General features: G+C 32.2%; 3 protein-coding genes across 4 annotated transcripts; 2 read left to right on the top strand and 1 right to left on the bottom strand.

The window, feature by feature from the left end:
- Positions 1 to 135: 135 nt before the first annotated feature.
- LOC124830251 (uncharacterized) lies at positions 136 to 2,401 on the top strand. Its single transcript, XM_047303910.2, has 2 exons — positions 136 to 1,334; positions 1,453 to 2,401. Exons 1-2 carry the CDS (start codon positions 1,062 to 1,064, stop codon positions 1,963 to 1,965), a joined length of 786 nt encoding a protein of 261 aa, XP_047159866.1. The 5' UTR covers positions 136 to 1,061; the 3' UTR covers positions 1,966 to 2,401.
- Positions 2,402 to 4,249: 1,848 nt separating this feature from the next.
- On the top strand, positions 4,250 to 6,406 carry LOC124830249 (DNA-binding protein S1FA). Its single transcript, XM_047303909.2, has 2 exons — positions 4,250 to 4,409; positions 6,030 to 6,406. The coding sequence occupies exons 1-2, from the start codon at positions 4,356 to 4,358 to the stop codon at positions 6,225 to 6,227; spliced, it is 252 nt and encodes an 83-aa protein (XP_047159865.1). The 5' UTR covers positions 4,250 to 4,355; the 3' UTR covers positions 6,228 to 6,406.
- A 1,583-nt stretch (positions 6,407 to 7,989) lies between these two features.
- Positions 7,990 to 11,311, bottom strand: LOC124830248 (PLAC8 family protein). Of its 2 annotated transcripts, XM_088091839.1 has the most exons (4): positions 10,879 to 11,311; positions 10,265 to 10,467; positions 8,689 to 8,962; positions 7,990 to 8,402 (listed from the first exon to the last, which is right to left on the bottom strand). In XM_088091839.1, the coding sequence occupies exons 1-3, from the start codon at positions 11,117 to 11,119 to the stop codon at positions 8,723 to 8,725; spliced, it is 684 nt and encodes a 227-aa protein (XP_087947965.1). In that variant the 5' UTR covers positions 11,120 to 11,311; the 3' UTR covers positions 7,990 to 8,402; positions 8,689 to 8,722. The 2 variants fall into 2 exon arrangements, with proteins under 2 accessions (XP_087947965.1, XP_047159864.1); XM_047303908.2 differs by lacking the exon at positions 7,990 to 8,402 and having other exon boundaries at positions 8,441 to 8,962; positions 10,879 to 11,304.
- Positions 11,312 to 14,446: the final 3,135 nt, after the last annotated feature.

The following is a 14,446-nucleotide window of genomic DNA, read 5'->3' as shown; positions in this document are numbered from 1 at the left end:
ATGCATTAATTTGTTCCGCTGATACAGAAAAATCTAATGTGCATACAATTGCAGTAGATGACAACATGCATTATTTGTACTTGGAACTTTTCACTTTTCGGCAGAATCTCAAGATACTTTTAGAAGTTCAATAAATTTTTCTGAACTACTTAATATAGTAATCTTTGTTGTTTGTTTATCAGGATCAAACAAGAAGTTTTCCATTAAATAATCGTTTGCATAACGTGTAAAATCAACAGGTGCTTAACCATAACATATAAACATGAAAATCCTCTTGTAAAGTTAACTCACTTGTCGTCTTAGAAGAGGACAAGGAGTCATGATATGCAAGGGTGAATTTGCTTAATAGCGTCAAAATGTCACATCCAAGGTGAGAGAAGACTATAAGTGATAGAAAGAACAGTTTGGTTTTTTGTCACTATTACTTGACTAATGCATTATCCCATAAGTGGTGTCTCTGGGTGAAACCAATCATGCAATTAGTAGCACCTTTCCATGTCGGAATTCCCCATCCTAACTCTAGATTGAACTTAACCAGCTAGCAAATCAGATTTTGTTGGTATGACAACTGTAATGCCAAGATGCCCGAATCCATTTTTGGATCATTAATCTTCATGAACATTTGCTCTTTTTACAAACGTAAAGTAAGTTTTGGACTTAAACGAGAAACCATTTATTTGGTTCCTTGCCTTGCCTCAGTCTCATCTCATGCTAGAATGAATCATGAATCCACTCAACTTGGTAGATCTAACTAGTTTAAGCATATGATTGTGACATGCATAGAGCATCGTATTCTGTTTTGAAGCATGGACAGAACAGTCTTTTTATCAACATAGAAGTTGTGGAGTTTAGAATCCACGTCCCATGTCCATGATGACCACACCCTTAGTTGTCCAAGGTTGTCCCACACACTTCTCCACGTTCATTTGCCTTCACTCGCTTCTCTACTTCTCTTTCTTTTCACCACCACCACACTTGCCGACAAGCCACTACTCTCTTCAGCCTTTCCATACGCAAATCTCACTTTCTCTCTCTCACACACACATACACAAACGTAAGCAATGGAAAACAAAAACTTTCTATGTACTATAGAAGAAATGGATAGTCTTTGGTTTCACAAACTCGTTTTTTTCTCACAGCCAAGTCCAACAGCATCAGTTATTTCCTTACCATCTCCACCAGATGAAGAAAAACCTATTCCCACATCAGAATCTGCGTCTTGCTCATCCTTCATTCTTTCTTCCCCACCTCCACCTGATGAAGAAACTTCAACGGATGAATCAGCTTCTTCAGAGAAACCACTCCCATCAGAATCAATATCCGTTCTTCTTCAGGTAGAACTGAAAAGCAGTCAGAGTTAGTCCTTCTCAACATTCTATCTGTTCATTATTATTTGAGTTCATTTTTTATTCACGTCATGACCATTCTTTTTTCTTTGTTTTCATTTAAAAGGATGGATCAATCAACAATGAAGAAGAAACAAAGGAAAGATTGGCCAGAATGGACCTTTTGTTGGGTAGCAAAACTCGTTCGCACTCAACCTCCCCATCAACTCAAAACCGTCACAGAAAATCGAGGAATCTGGTTACTTGTGCAAGGAAACTGCAGAAATCCGTAAGCTGCAGAACTTTTGGGGAACTAGAACTTGATGAAGTAAAGGGTTTCATGGATCTTGGTTTCACATTCGAGAAAGAATATCTAAGCCCAAGAATGATGAGCGTTGTTCCGGGCTTGCAGAGACTGGGTGTTATGGATTCGAAAGAGACGGTTGAAGGACATTACATGGAAGCAGAGGAAGAAAAGAGAGATATCATGAGACCATATTTATCAGAGGCATGGCTTATAAAGAGACCAGATTCCCCACTACTAAACATGAAAATTCCCAAACGTTGTTCATCCGCAAATATGAAGAAACATCTTCGGTTCTGGGCTAAAACTGTGGCCTCAGAAATCCACCAAAAATGAGTTACGGTCCATATATGAGCAGCCGCCACATGTGACATAACATGTCACAGCCAAATAATTGTATGTTAATAAAAGCATGATGAGAGAGGTAGGTGGTGCAACGTGAATGCTGATTTCTTCCATCTCCTTTTTGTTTGCTATGCAATAAAAGGGAAGGTTCTTATTGGAACCAAATGTGGAGGCTTAGTTAATGAGTTTGTTGTGATGAGGAATACTAGTTAGGTAGATAAAGCAGGAAGAAGATAAACACAGACAACAGAAAGAGTGACCCTACAACTATGATGTGGTTTTGCCTCACAAGTGGGGTTTCAAGAATTCACAAGCTGTTCCATTGTTTTTTGTTGGCGTATGTGACCGAAGAAATCGTTCTCGGTGTCATGTCTGGCTTCTTTCTTCTTATTACATCAATCAAACAATGGTTTTTCCCCTGCTTCAACCCTACCCTGTCCTATCTATACTTTCTTTCTTTACACACTACTTTAGGAAACAAAAGTAAAAAACGTAAGCCTATAATGGGAAAGATTTAAACAATATGTTATATTACTATTTTTGTAGCCACTATTTTAAAAAATACTCCTATATAAATGGTTTGTATATGAGAAATAAATTCGATTTATAATTTATTTTCTACTGCATATTTATATATTCCTAATGATAAAGTTAAGAAAATATAATTTCAAAAATATATAAATGTTTCACTAAAAAAGACGATAATGGTAGGTTATCACGAGAGATAATAATAACATGCCACCTAAACAGTGATATTAAAATGGGTGTCTTCGCTCACATGAATTGTCCACTTATCATTTTCCTTTTTATTAAATGTGAAAGAAATTGTAAACTTATTAGTATAATTTAGAATACATTAAATCAAATATAAATTTATAGTTTTTTATGGTAGTAAAAAAGTAGAGAACAATAATAATAGAACTAGAAGGCAATAAGAAGAAGACGCGGAAAAAAAAAGTGAAAAAATATTTATTATTTGATAGAGTGGAAATGTGAGGATTAAAAACAATGTGATTTTCCCACATTGTTATGACTTTAGGATTTATGCATCTTATTATTCTTAATTGAAATATTGATATAACATGAAATTTAAGATTTTTCTTATAAAAATAAGTATTAAAACTAACTTTTCTCTCAACAAGTTTAGGGGGGAAAAATAAGAAATATTTTAAAGCAATAGACAGTAACAAATCATTTCCTAATAACTAATAACTAACAAAAAAATTGAAATGTTTATTCAAAATTAAAATTTGGAAAACATAAGTATTAATCAATATTTATCAAAAATTAATATTTACAAATAAAAATTATATTATATCAATTAATTAAGTTTTTAATATTAAATACCATCTTAACTTAATTATAATATTATCTTTAATAGGATTAAAATAATAATTAAATACGTGTGTAAGTTCTAAAAAATTAATATACAAAAAATATTATTAAAACGTGAGTTTTATAAAACTTAACATTGGAGAAAATTATAGTAAAAAATAATCTACTATCTAATATGTACTCGACCCATTAATTATAGTCCAAATAAATCCCATAGTTAAAGGTAATATATGATATAAGATAAAATCAAAATCCATTGATAATATTTTATTCTTAATATGTCTAATATGTATTTCCCCTTCTTTATGATATGGAGCTCAATGACATGTTAAAAACTCGATCAGCCTTCTTAAATAAGTCATAGTTCTAATTTTCAAAATTGCTTATTTGAATTAAGGGTAATTAAAAATCTTAAAGATTAATCAATGACTTGAACTCAATTACCAATTAATTATATTTAATCTATTTTATCATGGTTATTGACTGTAGATGGACATATTGACATCCAAGAACATATAATAGATATAAAGTTAAAATTTTATTATTAAAATATTTTTTTTATTTTTTAAGTAAAAATATCATTATCCATATGTTTTTTTTTATATTTAACCTTTCCATATCCCATAATACAAATGTCCGAGTAATATATTCCATCGAAAAAAATTAGATAATCAATATTTAAGTTCTGAATTATATTTTCTATTATATTATTTCTAAGGAATTCATAAAAATTTGAAATTAACACTTTCAATTTTTATTTTGAAAAATATGTTGTTGTTATCATTTAAAGTGTCAACTAAAAATAAATAAATAAATAAAAATCCAAAAGAATTAAAAACTGATTTTTTTTTTTAATTTCAAAAACTAAACTCAATTGTGTTTTTTTTTTAAAAAAAAAAAAACAACAGCGAATCGATTTCGTTGGGTTCAAAATAAATAAATCCATGGGCCGTGGGTGTTTCCTGGAACCCTCTTTGAGGTGTGGTGCACATTTGCATTGGAATCTCCGTTTGTTTTGACAGAAACACGAGTTTTCAGCGTCAGCTATGGCCGATGACTTCGAGTTCGCAGATAAAGTTCCTCCTTCGTTCGATCGAGTGGTACACTTTCAATTACTTTTGCAAACCTTCAATTTCATCATCGCTTATTCCTTTACATCTCATCTTAATGGATTCCTGAACAATGTTCCTCCTTGCACGTTTTTCACGGTTTAATTAGGTCTTAAAGTTATAGATCGAACCTTTCACGTGGTCCTCTCGTGTTTTATTCTCAGATCTTTGGAATTGTGGAATCATTAGCATTTTGCTTGATTTTTTTCTTCCGTAATTGACCTTTTCAATGTTCCCAATTATCACCGATTCTAATGTTACAGATTTAGCGAAAATTAAATTAGGATTCATTTTCTTTTAAAAAAATATATATCGTTCAGCTCTTCAGCTAGGATTTTGATCAGGTAAATTTCGTGTTCAGATTAAACGACTTATTTATGATTATCGGATTGTTTATAGTAATGATTGTTATGTTACGCAAATCTATCGTTTGTTGCACTAGTTTTATGATCTGGTGGAGCTACGTTTCGTAAATTGTGGTGTCAAGTGTTTTTGTGTAGGTTACATTTTGTTTGTTATTCAATGCGTTGCTGTTTTGTATATTTTGATGTTGGTGCCAATCAACGTTTTGGATTATAGATGTTAGCAATATTACAGAGCAAATGGATTGTGGTTAGTCTCAACTTCATGCAATTAAACCCTTTTCCACAAGTTATCAGCAAATGATGGGGTTTGTCGTAGTGGAATAACGTTTTTGGAGATTTTATGATGGAATGGAATGAGTTGAATTTTTGTAAGGGTTCTATTCTAACCCGTACCTCCCAAATCAGGGGAAAGAAAGAGAGATTATTGATGGAGTAAAATCTCCATTGGGTTCGACTTCACTCCAACCTATCTTAAAACATCTAAACAATAGAACTTAGTGTCCTGACGATATGTCATTCATATTTTACCACCTATTCAAACATAATTAAAGAGACTCAAGTGTTATGTCATGATATTCAATGTTTTGGTCACTAAGAGAAAATGAAAGAATATCCTATTTTTGTTGAGAATAATATTGTAACGAGATGTGTTATTTCTCTTGTTTCAAAATTTGACTTGTGCTTCGAAATAGTTTTAAAAAGTATTTTATATAATATCTCCAATGTTCTGTGTATTGCAGTTCACATCAATCATTTGACAGAGTTTGATTTCTCTGAACATAGCGGAGGATAAAGTGAAATAATAACCATTAATTAGAAAATCAATGGTTCAGACTGTATTAGACTTTTGATTTTGTTACATATGTATTTGCTTTTATCACAGTTCTCAATCACTGATTTTGTAATCAGTGGTTTTAAGTACACTTTATTTTTTAAATTACATCTATTAGAGGAATCAAATCTATGCCTACTTTTTTGGGTATCAAGCTTTCTCAACTATATTGCACCTTCCTTATTAATGATAACCTCTTTTATCAATCATTCTCAAACAAGTTCAATCATTTGATTTTTCTGCAGTAGTAGTTTTATAAATTAGAGACCCACCCTTGGAGAGGACTAAAATTCACATGTTGGTGTATCAGTAACATTGTCATCAACGATGAATTGCTTGTCTATTTTAAAAAAGTTCGATTTTATTTTATCTGCAATTCGTTTTGCTCAGTGCTTTTTGTTTTGTTATACTTAGGCCTCAAACCAAGGGCTCAACCCAGGCTTAATTGTGCTCCTGGTTGTTGGTGGGTTGCTGTTGACATTCCTCGTTGGAAACTTTGTGCTCTACACGTATGCACAGAAGACCCTCCCTCCTAGAAAAAAGAAGCCTGTTTCAAAGAAAAAGATGAAAAAGGAGAGACTGAAACAAGGTGTGTCTGCACCTGGAGAGTAGACTCTGTACTCAGTTTATGTTCTGTGGTTTAAATTGTACTATTTAGATAAAGCTTCTTCTGTGGAGTCTTGCATGACGTTGATTTTGTTCTTTTCTACCCGTGTATTACTGATGGAAAGCTTAACCGCATAATTTAGTGCTTTAGTAATGTTATTGGGACTGGTTATTTCATGCTTAAATCACCATTTTGCTCCCTAACTGATCATTCATATCTGATTCTTTTTGGTTGACGAGTTGAGAAAAGAGAAATTTGGATTTTTTAAAAGTATATAGGATGGGAATACAAGGGAAGATTACCAAATATTTTTACCCCTGAAGACCCAGGCTCCTTTTTCTAAGGGACCTAAAGGAGTTGTTCCTTTTGCTAATCTTACGAAGGGAAATGTTGTTTCAGTTCTTGCTCTATCAGTTTTTACTTTACAATTAAACGGGAAACACAAATGAAGTGCTAGCTACAATCTTTGCAGTAGTTCATTGCTCCATAGTAGGTAGATTAGTGTTAGGCCGACAGGTAACAGACTGAATAGTAGATCGGTTTATCTTTTATGCGGCACTGCAATCTGGATTTTCTAACATCATGATTATTCGATTTTTTTTCTTTTGAAACTTTGTTTGTCTGCATCATCTCTTTTACAATCGTTTTTGCTTTACATTTAAAGTGCTTTTTCGTCAAATTTCTTTTGTTCTTTTGAAAATGTTGATTTTTTCTTATTCTCTTTTTTCAAATGTGGTTTATTTTGTTTTAATTTCATTGAACCCCTTTATTCTTCTACAAATGTTTCTTTTTTTTTATTTGGGATAATTTTTTTCAGTGTTGTGATTAATATACTCTTGTTAAGTTTTGCATTTGTGTTATTGAAGAAGAAGCGAACTACATTGAAGTTGTAACAAAATAAGTAAAAATAAGTGTCAAAACTATTATTAACTCAAATTTTAAAAAAGTGATTTTTTGTTAACACTAAAAGAAGTTATTTCATGCATTGAAGAACAAAGGCAACACATAAATGCACCTTGGTAATTAAATCATGATGAAATTCTATAACTTGTTATAAAGAATAAAAGAGGAGAGGAAAAATATATGAAAAAAATATATGGAATAATGAAGACAAGGTGTACCATTAAAATTTAACATAATAATGAAAATAGAGAGAAAAACTGAAATTCAATCAATAATAAAGATAAAAAGTTATTATAGTTATATTTTTATATTTTTAATTATTTAACTTTCATAAAGTATTACATTTGGGGTCATGCGAGATTTGATCTAACCACGATTTCTAATAAAGTTGGTTCTATTGATTTTCTCTTAAAGTTGACATAGACTGGTTATAACGTATCTCACGTTAAAATATTTGTTTCTCATTTTATGCATGATTTTTTCTTACAATGGAACAAGTTAGTCATATTCAATTTTTGGGGACAGATTTTTCAATATTTAATTTAAAGTGCGAGATAGAAAATTATTTACAAGTCTTGTTACCAATAGTTCACTCAATATTTATGTAGACAGCCCACATATTTTTTATTTTAATGATCTAAATTCAATCTTTTAAAACAAAATTTGGAAGCCAAGTCATATAAATAAAAATGCTATTAAAAAAAACGCTCAATTTCCGCAATGAAAAGCATAAATGAGATGATATAACACCTCTCGTACCCATTTCAAGAAGAATAATGATACGATACTATTTTTTCACACACCGTATAAGAATAAAGTAGTTATAAAAAAATAAAATTTTATATTTTTTTTAAGGAAAAAAAATAAAAGATAAAAATAATAATATCAAATTAATGTAAAAAATGTATGTATATTATTAAAGTATATTTATTTTTTTTCAAGAAGAATATCTATAGAATGCAGAAAATTGGACGAACATATTTATTGTCGAAGAAAGGGGATAGTGGTCGACCCTGCAATTTGGACGCAAGGAACATTACCTATTCCATGAAAATTACTTAGACCCCTTTCAAGCAAATGTCACCCTAGCAAGCAGAAGCATGCGATAACAACTCTCTATTTGCTGTCCTCCGACAAGGAAAGGCGTAAAAGTGGAGGCCATAGCTAGACATGTTCCGTCACAAACATTTCCAATGCAAATATGATTACCATTTAAGCTGCACCCCAGTCTCAGGAATTAAAATTGTTCACGTTACACTTCCTTTCAGTATTTACGCCTGAAGAAACAAGCCCAAAGTACATAACCATACAAGAATTACGCACTTAATGTAACATTCTTTCATTCAATTCATTAAATAGTAGTTACGCATAGACATATAGATACTGGGAGAAAAATTTCTCCCACATGATTCAAATCTATATATGATACAAAATAAAAGGGAGGCAAACAGAATTAATAGGTTTAGTGATCTTCTTTATAAAAAAAATGAAAAAGCCAGGACCCTTTTTAGATGAAGTCATAACATGGTTCAACATCAAATTATAGAGGCAACAGTGACATACACGAGAATAGCACTTCTAAGATGATGGCGAATCTTCAAGTTTGACGTCCCATGGTCTGCTCGCCGGGGGGAATCATAACCAGTACCGGTTGAGCATTAAAGCCAGGATGAGGTAACCTACGACGGAGCTCACGACCCTCTTGACAAAGAGCACACACATGACAGAAGACATGAGTTGCCAAGTCACATGCTGACTCACATTGTTCACGGTGTATCTCATCTTCCAAAATGCTTCCACAGCACCCACATGACCTATTAAGTGCTTCGCAAGTTCCCTGATTGCCAAGAACAATAAATGATTTATATAATATTTGAATTTTTTTCATAACTTAGGGATGTGGTTTTTGTGTACGAGGGAGAGTGGCAAATTATAAGGAGAAAAAAACAGGAGGTGGATAAAGGAAAATCTCACTTACACAGGCTTTCCATCTATGCAACATCACATGACATGACATCATACATAAAATAGTACTAGAGGACACCAAGTAATTTTAAGCATTACAAGTTGGACATTGAATGAAGTTAAAAAGAACTTTGAACAAAACTTCAAGCATACCATTACGTTACCAATTAAACCCCAACAAAGTCCAAATACAAAATACCAAAGTTGTTCTGTTAATCCAAATCACCTCTTAATAATAGGACTGTTTCCTTGGTAATTCATAATTGACACAATTCGATTTCATAAAGTAAGGCTACAGACTAAAGCTACGTTCTTAATAAAAGTCACAAAAAATTATACTAAATACAGGTTCACCACACTCGACATATACCTCATTGTACCAAAACTAAATCGACAAGTGTAAAATATGCAAACAAACGTTAGAAGAGGAGTCAACATAACCAAAATTCTCAAATCAACTTTAGGATCAGAAGCTTGGAAAGATTTGTTAAACAGTAATGCTGAGTTATAAGGCTAAAATATCTTATTTTATAAAGATAAGGAACCCAAACTCTCATGCTTGACAGAGTAGACAACCCAATTTGTATGTTGGATATAGCCTACTTGGGTTGTACTGCTACACCACTTCTCGAGGTTGTGTTAATTATTTATAGCTGATATATAAAAGAAATTTAAAGTACAAAGGCTTATCAATTAATAACCAAGTCCAGATAACAATCTTAGCTGGGCCAGGTGCGACATATTATCAGATACAAAACACTTGTGAGTGGACTGGATCACGCAGGAAAAGGGTGTGTACTATCTGCTATGTAATGTAACAAATTGAATCCCCAGTATCAGTGAGATTTCAGCAGCAATATAGAGGGATTAGAAGACTAATCTGAAGGGGAAAAATATACAGTAGCATAGGGAATTTGATTTGAGACACAGCCTGATCTCTCCTTAGCAGTCCTTTATCCTACTTCCTTATCTCCCCTACCCTTCTCTCATTTTATTTGACTGCAGCTTGCAATGAAGTTTCCCTCCAATTTCCTCCCACTGTCATCCTGGCAATTAATTACCCCATTCATGCCAACTCCTTTGCCACTTAACACATTACACCCTCACCTAGTGCTGGTTTCTTAACACATCATCACTAAATTATAAAAGGGCAAAGAATAAAAGAGTAACATACCTCTAAATTGAACCTCCGACGAATAGCAGTTCGGCTAGGGTAGGAAAACCACGGTGCAAGGCAATTCCAACCAAAGCAAGAATTCCCAATTACGTACAGTCCAGAATAAGGCAAGCAGTGATTAGCAAACGTCCCGGGAGCCGATCCAAGTCTCTCAACATTGCTTCCATACAGCACACAAGGAGCCACACTCCCAAGAAGACCTAGCAAATAACAAAAATTCAAAGTAAATAAATGTTTTATAAATCCAGATCGAAACACATCGAAATGCCCAAAACCCGCAATCAACTTTTCTTCACAGAAATAGCAATAGCACCTGATTAAAACACAAAAGGAACCCAATTATATGGTACAAACACACTAACAAAGGTTTCATTGATCGCAATGGTTTAGGAATAGGAAATTCAAATGGAGCACGTGAGATACCTACAATACAATCTAGATCTTGCAGCTGAAATCACCGAAATACACAGCATTCATTCCAAAAGAATTACGAACAAACAATACCCGCAGAGGTGAAAAAGAAAGCTAACACAAAACATTCATCCTTAAATTACCAAGGCAGAAAAACGTTGAAATGAAATAGGCAAGTGAGGGAGGATGGGAGAACTCACAAACTTCGAGATCGCTGCTGCAGAAGTGATCGTTCTGGCCGAGACAAGCGCAGATGGAGGAATTCCAGGGGGCTCGGCCCATGGGCTGGCCGACGACGCTGCCATGGCCCAACGGAAGCCCATCTGCGGTCCATCCGAGGAGAAACTCGGGAGTATCGGGTGGCGTAGTTGGTTGGGATTTGGGCTGGTGGAGAAGAGGACTTGCCTCCTCGTTATTGGGCTGCTTCTCATTATCAGCCATTGAGATTGGAGGTGAAGGAAAAGGGAAAAGGGAAAAGGGAAAAGGGAAAAGGGAAAACGGAACGGAACGGAATAGAGAAGAGAAGGGAAAGGAAGGGATGTCGGTGGAAACCAGAGCCTCCCCGCGTCGTCTTCTTGTCTTCTTCTCCTTATAATAATATTATCTAACTAATAATCTAACCTTTTTCTTACCACACGTAATTTATTTATTCCACTCTCTCTTCTCGACCGCGTCAACGCCACCCAACCACACAACACCACAATGCTATTTTCCCCACCCCAAAGTCTCCGCCTTTTGCATTCATTTTAACTCTTTTTTAATACTTTCATAAACTGCTAAAATAAAAATATCATAAAGGTTGATGTGAAAAGTTACAACTTACAACCATAAAGTGATGGTTAGATCAAACTAAAGCTCCAGAAGTTGAATTCTAACCGAAACAAAATCTTATCTCAATAGATTCTATTTTGGTTTAGGCGAATTGCGTATTGGACAACTTGTGGATTGGATAGTTGAGTCCAAATATTCTGTGCCAATACTCTTTTTGGACATGGGTGTTTTAGTTAGGGCCATCTCTTCCTGCACCTCCATAATTTTTTCCTGCGCTCCCATAGTTCGAATAAAAAGACCATTTTATCCCTATTGTATTCCAATTCTCTCCTGTCCAACTTTTTTTAAGTTAAATTGAATGTGAAAAGAAATATTGGAAATAAAATATGACTAGACACTCAACCCTTTTTTCCCTTCAACAGGAAAGGTAATGGGACAAGACAGACGAGGTTTCATTATCTTAAATTTATAATAAAAATTTATTTTCATCCTCAAATTTAATTGGTACACAAAATATATATCCATATTCTCTTATTCATTCATTTAAAACATCGGATATTATTCATACTCGTATCATATTAATATAAGGATTTCTTATCAAAATAACGACGAGTTCAAATGATATTCACGACAGATTTATTTGTCATCACTGTCTTCCATACATAACTTACTTTCCTACCCCAAACATAACTTCCTCTTTTTTTATTTTTTTTCTCACATAAAATATATATTTCAGATCTTATGCTTCGAAATACAAAAATAAAAAATATATTACAGATTATATAATTTGAAATACTTTTTAAATTTTATGTCTTGGATTGTATAATCTCAAACACAATACTTTATATTTCACATTGTATAGTCCGTACCGTAAAATTTAAAAATACATTCTAATTTGGAACGTAAAATTTATATTTAAGATATTAGATTGCATTTTTCATTTTACATTTTAAATTATATATTTCTGAATACAAATTTTATATTACGGATTATATATTTTGAATTATTTTTCAAATTGTGATTCTAAAATTGAAAATGAAGAGAGGATAAAATTGAAAATTGAAAATTGAAAATATATGAAAATGCAAGAAGAAATTATAAAAACGCGGAAAGGAAAGAAACTCCCTTTGGGAGTTTTATTTTTCAAAATGTGTATTCTGAAATTGAAAATGAAAAGAGGATAAAATTTAAAATATATGAAAATGCAAGAAGAAATTATAGAAACGCTGAAAGGAAAGTTACTAAATAATTAGGAGTGTTTTTTCTACACAAATTTCAGCATATCGCAGATTAAATTTAATCATGTATATATATTTTCATATTTCATCCTTACACTATGAAAAAAAAAAAAACTCATAATATAGAATTCGATTAAGACGTTTTGTCCGGAAACGAAATTGGTCTTCATTCACAGTAACTCACATTAGCAGTTTCTTTGTATCTTTTTTTCTTTGGCTCTTTGATTGTCTGATACCAGGTGGTCCCAAAACCAACTTCTGTACAAACCGATTCTGGGACCAATCTGCTTGATTATGAAATTTCTTTTTGACAACATATACAACTTTCCAAATCTTGTTAAGTTGCCATTCACTCAACACATTACCCCCCAACATGTCTTCTCTTTCATACATAATTTTGATCGAGACATCAACTAATACCAACTCAGTTAAGAATTTACTTAGAAATAAATTAAGATATGTTCCAATTTCAGTTTAAATACTCAAACAAATTTGATAAATGTGCTGGAGAAAAACTGTCCTAGAATTTTACATGCATGCATATCTTTTAGACAAGTGTAAGATAATTTTTGCACGATGAGAAAAAAAAAATTATTTGAATGTCGACATCTCCCAGCTCTTCATTTTAATCTTTAAAATGATGGAACATTAGTTTTTTATCTTTAAAAAGATGGAACATCAGGAATATGGATAAGGGCAATGAAACATGTCATAGACAAGCTTTAAGCAAAATAAATTATCAAGTTAAAAAGAATACTGACCGTTAGATTTAGATTTATACAAAATAATTTAAACTTGTCAAATTTAAAAATATTTTATGTTGCTATAGAGCTAGATGAGTATTCTTCATTCTTGGATAACTTGTCATGCATCATTTTTATCTTTTGTTCGTTTAGCTTTTAAGATCCTTTGTACAAAATGGTTCGAATAGTACATACAGAAGATATTTCGATGTTTAAGTCAGTAGGTGATCAATCACAAGAATGTTAAATGCATTTATGCATGCATGTCAACAACTATATCTTAGACATTTATTTATATTAGTTGTTATGAGCTTTTACCTTTTTACTGATCTAATCATAACCCAATCATATCTCAAACCAATGTTAATTGGTTGATTCGTGATTATCAGTCGTTAAGTGTTAATCTTATTTTTATTTTGTAAAATAATCGATTAGGGTGATCGGCATGATTAGATAAGGTAATCGGTCCAATAATGATCATATCCTAGAGTGATCAAGCTAAGATAATCGACCAAGATAATTAACCTAAATGATTGACCAAATTGACTCAATGGTGTATTGATTAATCTGTTAATCAATCTATATGCTAACCTGATTTCGTTAATATGACTAATTGATTTTATATATTTATTTTATTTGAATGTAATAAGGTAAGATTTTATGTTATTATTTTGTAAATAATAATATCTTAATTGCGTCAATTTTAACATCGTAATATTCTTATATAAGTAGTAGTGATCTTTTTCTGATTTTATTTTTCCAACGGAATTAACTTTTATTATTCATGTTTAGAATCAGCATTATAAATTGGAGCTTTTGAATTTCCTGTGATGTAATGTTTTATAATATGATATAATAATTTAGTTATTTATTAATTTTGAAACATATATACATTATAAAACGAACTTAATGATAGTGCATATTGTTTAGTAGTATCACTTAATTTCAAAACATTAATGATATAACTTTTAAAATGTTTATTACATAAAACAAGCTTATATATCATTCAATTAAAT

The sequence above is a fragment of the Vigna umbellata genome, chromosome 5 (assembly GCF_029865625.1).
Source record: "Vigna umbellata cultivar VRB3 chromosome 5, Vumbellata_1.0, whole genome shotgun sequence".
Taxonomy (NCBI): domain Eukaryota; kingdom Viridiplantae; phylum Streptophyta; class Magnoliopsida; order Fabales; family Fabaceae; genus Vigna; species Vigna umbellata.
The sequence above is the reverse complement of the archived record's forward strand: the minus strand, read 5'-3'. Positions and strand labels throughout refer to the sequence as shown.